Source organism: Diplotaxodon limnothrissa, linkage group LG17 (assembly GCF_057381915.1).
Source record: "Diplotaxodon limnothrissa isolate DT_005_m linkage group LG17, D_limnothrissa_male_GT1.1, whole genome shotgun sequence".
NCBI lineage: Eukaryota > Metazoa > Chordata > Actinopteri > Cichliformes > Cichlidae > Diplotaxodon > Diplotaxodon limnothrissa.
In genome coordinates, this window is record NC_140612.1 from 8,248,706 (window position 1) to 8,263,443 (window position 14,738).

The window sequence follows — 14,738 nt, forward strand, 5'->3', positions numbered from 1 at the left end:
TCACTGTCACAACAGTGTTTATTTTCATTCAAGGGCTTTATGATTTTTCCTATAATGGTGGGCCGGTCTCTAGTCAAAATGCCCGGGCCAATTTTCTGTCCCAGTCCAGCCCTGTATGCAGCTCATCTGCAGTCTGGTGTTGCCTACATCTTCCTATTCAGAAGGCAGAATTTCTGAGTTCTGAGTACAATCGAAAGCACCACGACTGCAGTTTTTGTGTTGGATGTATGTGTTGGATGGCGCACATGACTGTGACGTAGGCTAGAATCATGGCAGCAGTCAATGACGGTCCAGGCGTGGGATTTCTCTCGTGGAAATATGCACATTATCTTTTCCTTTCTATTGGTCGGTGGCACAGTGCACTTGTGGCAAGTAAGCAAGCTAGAAGACTGGCAAAGTTATGGAAGCAACACATTAACAAGAGAATTCTGAGTAAAACCAAAGTTACTTTCCCTAGTAACTAGTTACTTTGAAAGTAACGAGTAACTTGAAGTAACTGAGTTACTTTTGAGAGAAGTAACTAGTAATGTAACTAAGTTACTATTTTAAAGTAACTTACCCAATACTGATAATAACCTAACTGAAACTATATCTGTAATATGTTGAATAAATGTTTTAATCAAGAACCTCTACTAAAAGCTTAATCAAAAGATATAAATGAATAAAAGACAATAATGAATAACCTGGTTATTCAAATAGCATCCTCCCAACAGCTCCTCAAAGTAACTCATACTTAGACTCTGCTTTAGTTTCACTTTCACAAACACGCTCTGCAAAAGCCTGCGCTTCTTGTCTACTTTGGCACAGAGCGTACTCAGAGTTAGGCCTTTCTTTTATAATGCAATGTAATCTGCATATAAACATTTAAGATTATAGATTCAATTCAACAGTTTAAAGTGGTTATCACTGCACCTGTAATAAAGGCTAATTGGGTGCCAATATGTTTAAACATCTGAATGCAATAACAATACTGCAGATTGTATTATTAATGCAATGGTAATGATGATGATTATGACCAATAGCAGCAAAATATTTTTCTAATCCCCACAATATATTAATATCTTGGCTGGTTCAGATCTATGAAGTGGTGTTATTGATGTTGTGGGACTCAAAAATAAGAGGGAAGTCTCAGTTTGCTGGTTTGGAATGACCAGACAAAGGTTAATGAATAATCAATAAAATACAGTGATTGAAGAGGCAGAGTGACGTACCCGTAAAAAGGACATCTCCTCCATCCAGTGTCGCATTCTCATCAGTCATTTCCACAATGTTCAGATTTAAATCCTTCAGAGCCCCTTTCATTGCCTCCGTCTGGCAGAAAAACAAGGACACAAACAGAATTAAAGTTAAAACATGTGTGCACATAAAAAAAACAAACAGAACTGTGATGACTTACAGTAAACTACTTCAGCATTTCCTAATATTATGATATGATCCAGGATCTAAATACTGGTTCACGAGATTGTTTGTAATGAAAAAAACTCTTTTATCCCCAACAGATTATGGTGACATTACCGTGAGCCATGAAATGATGTCATTTTGTAAGAAGTGCGTTAAAACTTTTACAAGGCAGAAGTTGTGGAAAAATAGGTACGGTGAATGACCAGCACAAATTTAGCACAAATACTTCCTGCTGTCCTTCTGTTCTGGGTCATCTGTCTTTAATACGCTTAAAAGGAAGGGAATGTAAGGATGGCTGCCACCTGGTGATTATTAGCATATATAATGGAATACATCTCCCTCATGGAATATTACGGGAAATCCACACTTCACCTGTATGTCCCCTCTGCTGAACTCAAAACCTGGGGGAAAGAGCTGGTCTGTTTTTGGCTCAACCTTCAGCTAATCTCCTCTCTTGTCTGACCGCCCAGTGCGATTTTACTGTCCTGTTTTTTGGGGTTCCTGCGGGAGTAGTTTCCAAGGCCAGTCATGTTAGCAGGAGCATCAGTGTTTCCACAGGCCCTATCTCACTATGACCTCAGCCTGGCCACTATAATGCCTTTGCTTCTCTTCAACTGCAGAAGGCCAAAGCATGAGGTCATCCAGGTAGACTGCCATGTGCTTCCAGATAACACTGGGGAGGCCTGCAAATACACAGATTTACCTTCTCACCTGCGCATACATCGGCAGTGGTGCACAAAGGCATCCAAAGCAGGTGTACTGGAATCGCTAGCACCTAGCAGGACATTTGGACAACTAAGTGGCTTTATGGCCCAGTGATTCACAACCCGAATGGCAAACTTCCAATCCACTCACTTTCCAGAAGTAAAACTGTGGAATCCTCCGTGTTTCGTCTATATTGCATGTTCATCTCAGTTAACCAGGAGGAACACAGCGTTCTTCCAAGAAACTGGGGTTCACAAATTCATTAGTGGTTTCTTAAAAGCTCTGACAGCAAAAGCGTGCAGTACATAAAGAGCTGTATAGGTAACAGTTAATCCCATTCATTTTTCTTTGTGCGTTGCCAAGCCACACTCTGCTTTCTATTTAATTAGGTTTGTAGATAGGTTATGTGAGAAATAAAAGGTTGAGTCAGGTCCCGAGGAACGATCCAGATGGGTGAGAGACATCTTGTGCTTTTGATGTTTATTCGGTTCATGTGTTATGCTGCCTTTGTGTGTCATGGCGTTGGAGTCTTGGCATGTCCTGGCAAAGTTTTTCCTTGTTTCATCACACATAATAAAACTTCAGTCAAATGAGTCAATTCAGACACTGATTGATATGGTTGGAAAAAACCCTGTTAGTGATGCCAGGTCTGCACACCAAAGCTGAAAAGAAGTGACTATTTATATATGTAAGCAGGCATACTTTTTACCTACTGGGCCTCACATACCAGCCAGTGTTTCCTTCTTATATAAGGCATCCCACTACCTCAGTACTCTGGCATTTCCTCTGGAATCACTGGAGATGATGTGACCTGACCCAAAGGGTCCCCAATCACCACATGAACCATAATGGCCCCCATGAAGTGAAAGCATCTGCCCTGTGGGCTGTGCTGTTCTGTGTGTGGCACATGTGGACATAGAAGCTCACATGACTGAATTACATTTCAGTACAAATGGAAAACAAGAATAAAAAGTGGTTTTGTAGAAAAATCTGACTTCAAAAATATAATGAATTAGTAACATGTCACCACAGATATATTCCTACCCAAAGATGGCAGGCTACAGACATGTTTTCCTTTAAATCAGTGGCGTAGGTACAAATGTTTTCTGTATTTGGAGACTTTGGCCAATCACAGATCTTCACAGTCAAGATTAGGGGAGTATTACCAAGTCAAGAAGGGAAACAACTCTATGTAGGAGCAGATTAAAAAGGGGACTGCCGTCTGGGACAATGGGGTTTGAATCGTGAGGTTCTCTGATGGGAGAGAGTCCAGAGTGACTTGGGAGATATGGCTTTCAGAATATCTGCAGGTGGAGAGCATCACAGAGCCCACACTACAGATTGGCCCCTGGCAACATAAAAAAATTGAACAGGTAAAACTGGGATGCTCTGGATTTTAGCCACTAGTTTGGGGCAAAATGCTTATACTTTTGACGAAATGCTTTTCATAACATTCAGATACAAAGAAAAGTGTAGTTAACACTCCAAACATGTTGTTGCAACTCATTTAAATCAATCAATCAATCAATCACTCATATTCTACAAATAATAATAAATATTTCAGGTCCTTTGGATTCAGTCTTGCTTGGGTTAGAAGTACCGTTCTCAAAAGAAGCACTACAGTGACAATAAACACATGCACCTGTTTGTGTGTGTTTGTGTGAACTAGGGCTGCCACGATTAGTCGACTAGTCACGATTACGTCGACTATCAAAATCGTCGACGACTGATTTAATAGTCGACGCGTCGTTTGAAGCTTTGTAAGATCACAAAAGACGCAGGAATAAGTAGCAGGATTTAAGAGTGTAATAACGGACTGAAACAGAAGATGGCAGCACTGCATGTACAAGGATGCCAGCTGCCGTTAAACCCCGAAGAAGAAGAAGTAGCTCCGTCCCAGAATTCATAGCGCAGCCCAGCTCTGTTGTCAACAATGGCGGCAGCTAGTTAGTTTTTATATTACTCTTATTATTCTTTCCGGGTCACAAAATAAACGTTTAACATATTTTCAGGCGAGAATGTAGCTGTGTAAACCTCAAATATCTGCTCAGTTTATCAAGACACCACATATTTTCAAAAGCGCTCCGACGTTTTCGGAGACGTCTGTTACCCACTAGCTCGATAGCTAGCCGGGGGCTAGGCTAACTAGAGCCGTGAGAACACCGGACTCCTGGCAAATCGTTTTCAAACCCACTGCCGTCACTTAGCTTAAAATGTTATTGTTTGGCTTTTTTTTAGTATTTTATTTGTTCCTGAGTAAATCGGTTTGGCTGAGATTAAAGTTATAGTTTTTACACAGCTGAATAAACGTCAAGCAGACAGCTGATTATCAGAAGTGTGAGATGCTCGAGAATTTACTCCGGTGTCCTGTTATATTTTAGATAGCAAGGAGTTTATTAAACTTCACCGAAACAATCTGCAAACTTCATTAAACTTTAATAAACTATCATCTTGTCTTTATTTTTAATTAGCACTTAACTTAAACACTTAAAGCTGTAAGCTAATGATAGTTATATAAGAGCAGATGCTGCTGGTGCAATAAGCTGTACGCTGTATGTCCAATGGATGATGATGTGATTAGTCGACTAATCGCAAAAATAATCGGTGACTAGTCGACTATCAAAATAATCGTTTGTGGCAGCCCTAGTGTGAACGTGCATTCATATCTTTGTGGGGACCAAAATCCCCACAATTTGAAGGCATTTTTGAGACTCAAAATGTGGATTTAGCATCAGGGTTACAATTAGGTTATGGTTAGGTTGAGGGTTAGACATTCATTTTTGATGGTTAGAGTTAGGGTAAGGGGCTAGAGGAAGCATTATGTCAGTTAGATGTCCCCACCAGATATGAAATACCTGACATGTGTGTGTTTGTGTGTGTATAGATTTTCTATGAACTTTGGTATTTCAAAACACCTCTCTGTTGGCAGCGGCAGGAAGTTTTTCTTGGCTCATGTGCGGCCCGCTTTCACATCTCCATCTGTCTTCTGCTTATTGTTGATGGCCGGTTTTGAGGTTCCCTTCAGCCTGTTGTAACAAATTCATTTGCGTAATATATTTGTGTATATATCTGTGCATAACCAGGAGTATAAAATCCCTTTTTCTGCTCTCATAAAGACTGGTAGGAGCAGCGAGGATTCTGTTTTGATATGGTAACCTGCAATTTATGTCTCGAGGCTTTATTTTTATACATCGCAGCTGTATTCTGAGACGTTAGAACTTAAAACACGTGTGGTACACATGATTACATTATACTAAGCGGTTTCTAAATCTTAAATCTCTGTGTCTGCTGTAGGTCTACTGGAACACGGCTAAATTATTCACCTTGTAATTTTGCTTGTGTTTCTTTAGATAGTGGCATGAGGTGTTTCTTTTTGAGATCTTTGAACCTGCTTCACTTTGTCACACAGGTTCTGATTAAGTGATTTCTGGATTCAACAGGTCTGCCAGTAATCAGACCTGAGTGTTTAGTGAAACTGAACCCAGCTTTCCAAAAAACATGGATAATCACAGTTAATTCATGATTTAACAAGAGGGGCAAATACTTTTTCACACAGGACCAGGATGTTCTGGATAACTTTTCTCCCTTAATCAATTAAATCATCATTTAAAAACTGCATTCTGTATTTACTTGGGTTATCCTTGTCTAATATTAAAATGTCTTTGATGACCTAAAACATGCAAGTGTGACAAAATATTAGGAAATCAGGAAGGGGGCAAACACTTTTCACACCACTGTTGTTCAGCGCTTAACTCAGTATGAAGCCCCGCCAAAAAAAGGTTTACTGCCACTGTACACACAGCAAAATCATAATTGATATCTGGTGTGCCATTTCTTGCCACGCTGGCTCTCCCTTTGAGACAGATGTCGATTCGGCTCTGTGACCAGCCGGTTGAAAGGCGTAACAATAATGCCGTCCCCATTCCTTTTCTGTACCTTTCACACAGACCGTCGAGGCAGAATAAAGGTGCAACAGTCCCGCCTTAAACGGGCTCTGTGAAAGGGGCTTCTGTCTCTCACATTCCCTCTATTCTCTTTAAGCCCTCGTGGCAGGGTCAAGAATGCTCCTACAGTGTACAGTGACTTCTCATGCAGAGTGGCCTATTATCTCTCACTGTGAGGGACATCCAATACCCGTCCTGCCTAGGTGCCAACTCGCTTTGCCAGTCCTCCTTCTCCTCTCCCTCCCGCAAACCATCCTGTGTTCCTTATTCTCTCCTCACCCCTTCCCCCTTCCTCCTACTCCCCGTTGCCCACCAGAGTGCTTGGCCAGGCGGCATGCTGTTAGCCAGCACCCTGCTTTGAATGAAAAAGGCCTTTTAAAATTCATTAGAGGCTGAAGGCTCCGAGGCCAGTCGGTCTGCCTGCCACATTCCTGCCGTTCCTGCACAGGACAGGGGAGACGGAGCAGAGAGAACAGCCCTTTATTTGAGGCTTTTTATGGACCAATTCTCCCTTCTCTCGCCCCTGGTACCCGTGGATATCGCATTCTGCTAAAAAGGACCATCAGTCTGATAGAGCGCAGTGCATTTGGAAAGGGAATTGAGTACATAACAATAGCATTCCTGAGGGTCATCCTAGCCTCCCTACACCAGGCAACAGAGTCCCACGCTCCAGTATAATAGGGATACAGCATTCCTGAGAGTCTAACACACAAGGAGGTGGAGTGACAGTCAACTGGTATTGTTTGTCAGTTTATAACGCACATAAAAAAGTTGGCATGTAGTGCCAGGTGGTTTGTGGTTTGGCTACAAACTATTATTTTTCTGATATCTTGGTTTGGATGAATTTGACATAGTTGAAGATTCCGTTAAAACAGTTAAAAATAACATAAATGGAAAAATATTTATCTTCATTCTTCTACCTCTGACTGCTTAGGAGAGGCATAACAAGCACAACACCAAACTATGCTAAACACTACACTGGCAATCTTCCAAACTGGCAAAATAATCAGCAAAAACACATACATACACTCAGTTTGTCTCTTGTGGTCAGACAATTTATGATCAATATCAAGCTGTTGTTGCTTGTCTGCGGTTAGTCAAAATCAAAAATGGTGAAGATTATGAAACATGGTGGAAAATGGGTAAAAGAATCCATAAAAAACATAAGTGTTCGATGTGGATCATTTTTCATTAAAGTCCAAAATACAACACTGGTGGAGGATATTCTTGTAGTTTAACTCTGTTTGGGTGACCACAATCTCAGAGAAGATATACAGAGACGATGAAAGTTATTACCCCTCCTACTGAATTTAGAGTTGTCAGAAATTTCACAAATGCTGTTTTTAGAAGAGGAAATGTTTTTCATCAAACTGTTTCTAAATATACCAGTTTTCTTTAGAAAATAACAGAATTAATTTAAAAAAAACAAAAATTACCAGGGTCAATATTATTAGCCCCCTGAAAAACCTTTTAATTGAACCCTAGCAGAAACCACTGCTATGCAATCATATGTTTTAACTTTGTAAAAAAGTTAAAACTGAGGGTTATCTTCGAATTTCCAAAGGTTTGAGCTGCCACGTTAGAAAGCATTATGGCATAATCAAAATAAATCATAGGACGCGTTTCCAATATATATATATAATCACTGGGTGTCTTTCCTTTTGTTATATTTTTTTAAGAGTTCAAAATATGTTAATTACATAAATAAAATGTAATTTTCTCTGTAGCACTTCATGGATTTCACAAGCAATAGACCTTAGTGGTTCACACAAAGCATAAAGGTAAAAAACAATATATACAGTGTTATCTTCATTTTAGATGTCAAAAAGTATTTGCGGCTCCCAGTGTTTTCTTTTGCGTGGAAATCGCGTCTTAATGGCTCTTTGGGTGTTAAAGGTTGCTGACCCCTGGTCTAGACTGTCATTTTGTTTTCCAACATGACATTGACTCAAAACATATATCACTCCTGGTGAAGAACTACCTCCAGAAACCCAAAGTGAATTGACTGACTTGCACAAAGCCCTGACTTGAATCCCATTTTAAAATCTGAGAACTGAAGACCAAGGTCCATTCCAGTAGACCACCAAACCTAGAGAATGGCTTGGATTGCTTGCTGGAATTGTGACATAACTGACTGTTAGGTTTTGTTTGTTATTAAATAATTTTGTTTCTGTGTGCAAATTAAAATAATGTAAGCATCCAAAATATGTTGCAAAATCCTCGCTCCGTTTAACAGCACTTGGGAAACACTTAAAAAGAATTACATTTTCATAGTTGGAGTTAATAATTCTGACCTCATCAATAGCTGGCATTTTATCAGGTAAACTAAAAACAGGTGCCAGCTGCAAAGTTATCGAGAGTGGACAGTACAGCTAAATCACTGAAAAGTTCCACAGAGCTTAGGGAATCTGCAGACTCAGATGATTACGATGTAATTTAATCCATCAATACAATAGGAGCAGCCTTAACATTTCTCTTGGAACCTGAAAGGATTCATAATAATAAACAACCAGTCTCTAATTCAAATAGCTCAATACAAAAAGTCAATAAAGAAAAATGAGGATTGCTTGCAGTGACATATGAACGCGCGTTTGAACAGGGAGCCTTATGCGTCACAGCTGAAAATTTGGCTGGACATCCGGGACGCAGATGACGATCGTGGCAGATAGCAAATGCCAAACACAGAGAGATGTTCAAAGACAACAGAGCACAAAATGGGACTAATGACTGCCTTTTAGTCCAAACGACTAGACAAAACTGACAAAAGGAGACATACAGAGCATCACAGATGGGTGCATACATGGGAAAATGTGCCCACTCTGATGCTGCAAAAGTGGTCAAATGGCACATTCTTAAAGGAAGCTAACGTTGAGGGCTAACAACAGCATGAAATGACAAAAACTCATTTCTTGTGCAGCCACAAGAAAACAAATCCTCTGTGGCCTGTCTCTGCATTACCTAAACAAATCCTTGATGTATGTTGGAACATACCTGTGGTTAACCAAGCCATGACATCTTCTCTCTTTTTTTGCAACCCACTCTCCTTTAGCTTTAGGATTACATAAATGCTAAAAAAAAAGTAGGTCAACACAAAGGCTTGCACATTTAACAATAGCAGATCACGAGACCCTTGCCCTACATCCACCACAAGGTTCTGGCAGCCTGCCTTATTAAAAAAGCATCTGCAGCCAAACCTACTCCACTGTCAGATAGCTTTTACTTGGGTCTGCCAAAATGTCAGAGCTCTGAGGAAGAAAGCGACACACTGTAGTCGGGCATGGGCTGAGATTGGTGTAAAAAAGAAAAAGTAAATTGAAAAGGTGGGACCTTAAAGCTAGGCCAACATTACAAAAATCTCTTTCAAAGGGTCAAAACGCAGGGCAATGTGTGTGATTGTTAAACTGGGTGTCTTTAGCTTTTGAAAAGCATATGGTTTCTGTGAAAAATAATTACGCTTGAAGAGCAGAGAAAAGCAATCCTCATAAAATTACACATTATAGTTCAAAACAGCATAATATGGTATAAGGAACCTCTTGATCATAAACTGAGACTTTTCTGCAATTAGCTTTCTATTAATGCTTTAGTGACTGTACATGATACACTGATTATTTTTCAGATTAATAATAATAACTAATAATAAATAAGATGGACTTTTAACACAGTGTCTATTAAAAATAAATACATCCCTTGAATTACCTCTAGTCGACAGAAGATTTAAGGATCTTTTCACCAAGTGAACTGTAAAGCCAATGTGATTACAAAATCTCTTCCACATCCTCAAAGGTTTGTTCAGTGTAACTGATAAGCAGTATAACTAGAAATGACGGGAGATTAAGAAGTACATCCGTTGAATAAAGAATCCCTCTTAGATAACACTCTTAGCCTCTGAAATTATCTGTTATCATGGAACAGGGCCAAGCACATTTGTCTGCAGAAGAGCAAACACATCGATGGGATTAGAAGCCTGTCAAATGTGACGTTAATATGTTGCTCAGGTGAAGTAATACGCTAAAAGGAAATGTTGAGAAACTTCATCCACAAAAAAGGTTTGACTCAATTAGCGTTTTGTGTTGTGACACCTTGCTGGTCACAGTGCAATCTCACAGAGAGACTGAAGCAGAGCTGAGTACTGTAAAAATAAGCAGAAATAAGAGCCCGTTTGACAAGTCCAATGTCTGTCTCAGAGCAAATAAAGCACTCGCTCCAATCTGCTGTCTACCTCTCACTGTGATGGTTCCACAAATACAGGAGAGCTGCAGGCTATTGGAAAGCAGCAGTATGGACGTGGTTGGTTACAAACTTACGTGAGTCTTCACTCTGGGGTAAACCAGAGGGGGCCTTCAGTAAATACATCTTGACTTGGCAACACTCCTCCATGTTTATTGGGTTTGACCCCCACTGATTGGACCTCTACACCCAAACAAGGGAAAAAACCCAATAATCTTTCCCACCTCAGGGGCAAGTACACTTTACCCCTTCCCTAGCTAAAGTGGTCAGTATCTTATCAAAACAAATAACAGCACTGAAAACTGAAGGACAAAAGCAGCTACCACAGAGAAGATCAATTACACATTAAAGTCTGAGTGCAGTGATGGCTGACTGGGCTCAGCAGCATGTTCCCCAGCTGAATGGCATACATGAATAAGATCATAAAACTGGCATCAATTAGAAAGAAAAATAAAAGCCAAAATGATAATCAGTTTTTACGGAGTACAATTTGCATTTGCTGATGATCTTTTTATGCATAGTATAGTAATATTAACCTGAAGAGATAAAAATAGATTATTCTATTGGATTTAGGTCAGGCAGGCATGGAGGCCGGTCAGTGGTATCAATTCTTTCATCCTCCAGGAACTGCTTACATACTATCGCCACATGAGGCCAGGGATTATCATGCACCAAGAGGAATCCAGGATCCACTGCACCAGCGTAGGGTCTGACAATGGGTCCAAGGATTTCATCCTGATACCTAATGGCAGTCAGGGTGCTGTGCCTAGCCTGTAGAAGTCTGTGCGTCCCTTAATGACAGACCACCAAACTGGTCAAACCGAATAATGTTAGTTATTCACAGCTTCTCCAGATCCTTTCATGTTTTTCACATGTGCTCAGGGTGAACCTGCTCTGTGGCGGTATTGTAATTATGGCATTGTAAGGGAAATGCCAATCGGACTCCATCATCCAGGGCTGTGAGCCCTCTATAGGATGTTTGGCTCTCAGTTCACTCCCTAATGAAGTCTGTTTCTGATTGTTTGGTCAGAGACATTCACACCAGTAGCCCTCCTGGAGGTCATTCTGTAGGGCTCTGGCACGGCTCATCCTGCCCCGGCTCTTGTACAAAGTAGAATATACTGATCCTGCTGATGGGTTAAGGGGCTTCTTTGGCTCTCTCCAGCTCTCATAGAGTAACGGGCTGGCTCCTGGAAGCTTCTCGATGCTCTTGAAACTGTGCTGGGACATCTGAGTCAGTGACATCTCAAAACACGTGCTCTGCTCCCTGAGACATGAGTTTGCATGAGTTTGATTTTTGTTCTGTGCTATGCAACATTTCATCACCTTTCTGCTCACACACTTAACTATACGCACTGTTACTGGTTTAAGTTCCTCTCTTATATTCCTTTTTATTTAAACACACAATCTTTTATTTGAATTTTGGAGTATATTTGTTGTCTCTGTGTGTCCAGTCTGTGATATTACAAACTCACTACAATCACAATATCATTGGAAATAATGTAAAGGTATCACGGAAGGATCAAGGAAGCAAAACTGTTTCATATCTATAACAGTGTGAATGATCATTATTTTATAGAGTTTAGCAGTTTAGGCTTGAGTTCTCAACAAAAACACACATTTTGCCAGTATTACCCAACCCAGTACAGGTGGGGTTCATGAAGGTTATAAAAACTATTTCCCTGTAGAAGATAAACCACAGACACAAGACCTTTTATTGGAAGGGAATTCTATCCTGACCAAAAGGGACGCCTCTTTGTACAATATCATTGCGTTACCATTGTATTATATTGAGCAGGACAAATACATTACTATCTAAATTTCAAAAGGTTGCAAAATGCAGACAGAAAAACAGAGCAGTATGCTCCTACAACCACCTGGAAAGTATTGCGAGCTGCCTGAACTGACTGGAGTTTGTTAATAAACATTTAAATCAGACAATTATGAAGGACATTCAAAAACAATGAATTGACGTATTATGGTAATATGCGTCAGTAGTCATGTGAAATGGAGGTTTTGTGGAAGTACAGATGGATCAAAAGTTGAGTGGAAATTATAATGCCTGACAAATGTCACCAGAAATCATTTCCCATAACCTGCCAGGCTTTCCGAGCTCTGTGGTATAACCGCAGCTCATTACCCTTAGACAATCAAAACTTGGCATTTGTCTTACATGTACCAAAGATGATTCAGCTGAGATGATTTAGCTGAGATGATTTGAGTAGGAATCACCGTTGAGTTTGTTTTAGTTCCATGGGTTGAGGCTCATGGAAAGCCAAAGTAAAAATACCCAGAGCTCCCACATATTTAAGCTGTTTCAACATTTGCGAGGCCCGTGGTACGCTACAGAACGGAATGTCCAAACAAACAAACACACACACACACACACACACACACACACACACACACACACACACACACACAGTGAAGGTTTGTCTGAATTTATGTGGCCAATGACTTGACCCACCACTGCCTTTTCCAGAAGAGGAAAAATGCATATGGTGCTTTAGGAGTGCACGGCCGCGGACGAGTCAAGAAAAGATGCTTTGGGTGACTCATGTTTAGTTGAAGCTATTGCAAAGGCTTTCCCCTCGCTCTCTTTCCTCCCACACAGGGAGTCCTCTTAGTGTATGGTGCTGGCCGACTGGGAGAGAGGAAACCCGAGCTAAAAGGTCAGGAAAGCCACAGACGCGAGGAGGGAGGATAGAGGCAGTCAGAGAATTTGAAACTCGCTGGACATGAGAATCCTGAGTGACAAGAGTTGGTTCGTTAAAAATCCTTCCTCCACACATTTGCCGATACTGTTAATTTTTGTTCAGGCTATTAATGTTCAGAATATTTGCATGAAAATAAAGCCAAATTTAGCTGCAAACTTATATAACCACAATATTTGGCCACTGTCTGACGCATACTGTCTAGATTGTAAGAAAATCTGTTGATAGCTTTTCATTTCTGCATTCTTTGCATTGTTGAGGTGTTCCAGCGGTTGTTCCTCTTTGCTCCGTCCAGAATACTAAAAAGAGTCTGGAAACACAGTGCGTTCTGCAGAAAGAAAACACCATACACACAGTTACACCCACTTTTTCCAAAGAATGCAATGGATGTGATCCGAAAGGGGAAAAAATTACAGTTTGCCAGGCAAACTATAGACAAACTGCCCATTATAAGGGATTTCCCAAAACAGCCAACAGCATGTGATGTATGGGAGGGGCTGGTATGGAAAACTAGGAAAAGGAGTATGTGTTTTAATCTTAAAAAGGAAAAAAAGACAATATGGGCCAAAAGGTTTCCCATAAATGTTAATGAAGGGCTTTCCCAGAATTTTTTTTTTCCTTCTTTCAGCATGAAACAAGAGGTCAGGTGCTAATGTTAACCAGCAGGGCTGGATCCAGGAAACTGCCTTTCAAGTGTAATAGACCATGTGGAATTAAACATACTGCAGGGATTTAGCAGTTAGGTAGTTAACTTTGCATGCATGATGATGTGCTAAAAGAACAGGACAGGCCTCACCAATAGAGGCACACATGTCTGACGAAAATCAATGCGACCGACTCATTTTTATTTACAAAGCCTTTTGCACAAAGGTAAACTTCTTTCGATTCAATTTATACATTGAAAAAGCACCTAGAGTAAAGACTCTACAATAATAGACAGGACAAAAGACACACTGTGGAAGAGAATCAAAGATAAATAACTAATTTAATAAACAATGGTCTGTGAGAGAGGTGTTATGCTAGCGTATGACACCAAGATTATTACTAAGTTTGTCTGTTGCCCATCAACAAACATGCTTTATGTAAGGTATGCTGCAGTGCATTTGCAGGTATGTGCAGGTATCTTAGATTGACAGAAATCAATCAAGAATGACTTTTTCTGTTGTCCATAACTGCTTAGCCAGTTACAATTCAGTTTTTGTCATAGTCAATATCGCCTTCAGGATTTATTCAAGCAAACACTATGCAAGTGCAGGCCCAATGTAGTGAAAGCAACTTCAGCTCATCTCTGCTGTCAACAGAAAAGCTCTACATATCAATTCTCTGAAACAGCTGAAGGCTAAATCCAACAAATCATCTGTGTTTTGTGGATTCTGTTGCGTAGCCAGAAAATATATGCACAAATATGATCCTGCAGGCTATGAGTCTGCAAAGTTGCACCAGCCTGATGTTTTTTTTTCCTTTTTTTTTTTTCCAATTGGCATTGGAAAAAATGTGATGTCTTCATCTCTGTGCATATCAATGTAGGAGTTATTGTACAGCAACTATGCCTAAAGAATAGCAAGGAAATCAAACTGTAACCAAATCAGAGGAAATGCATGGAATGGATACTGACAACCAACCAACGTGGTCAATCACAGGTTATTTCTCATTTAAATAAATAAAATACAAATGTGGTCTCAACTTTGAGCACAGTTTGATCATGTAAGTTTAATATAAGTGTATAACTTTTACTAAAATGATTGAT

General features: G+C 40.2%; 1 protein-coding gene across 1 annotated transcript in view; it reads right to left on the reverse strand.

Moving 5' to 3' along the window:
- Positions 1-14,738, reverse strand: part of ddah1 (dimethylarginine dimethylaminohydrolase 1) — a 77,785-nt gene that overhangs the window by 24,142 nt on the left and 38,905 nt on the right. The window contains exon 3 of the mRNA XM_085376062.1: positions 1,212-1,311. Coding sequence (XP_085232188.1) covers positions 1,212-1,311 — 100 coding nt within the window. The remainder of the gene's footprint in view (positions 1-1,211; positions 1,312-14,738) is intronic.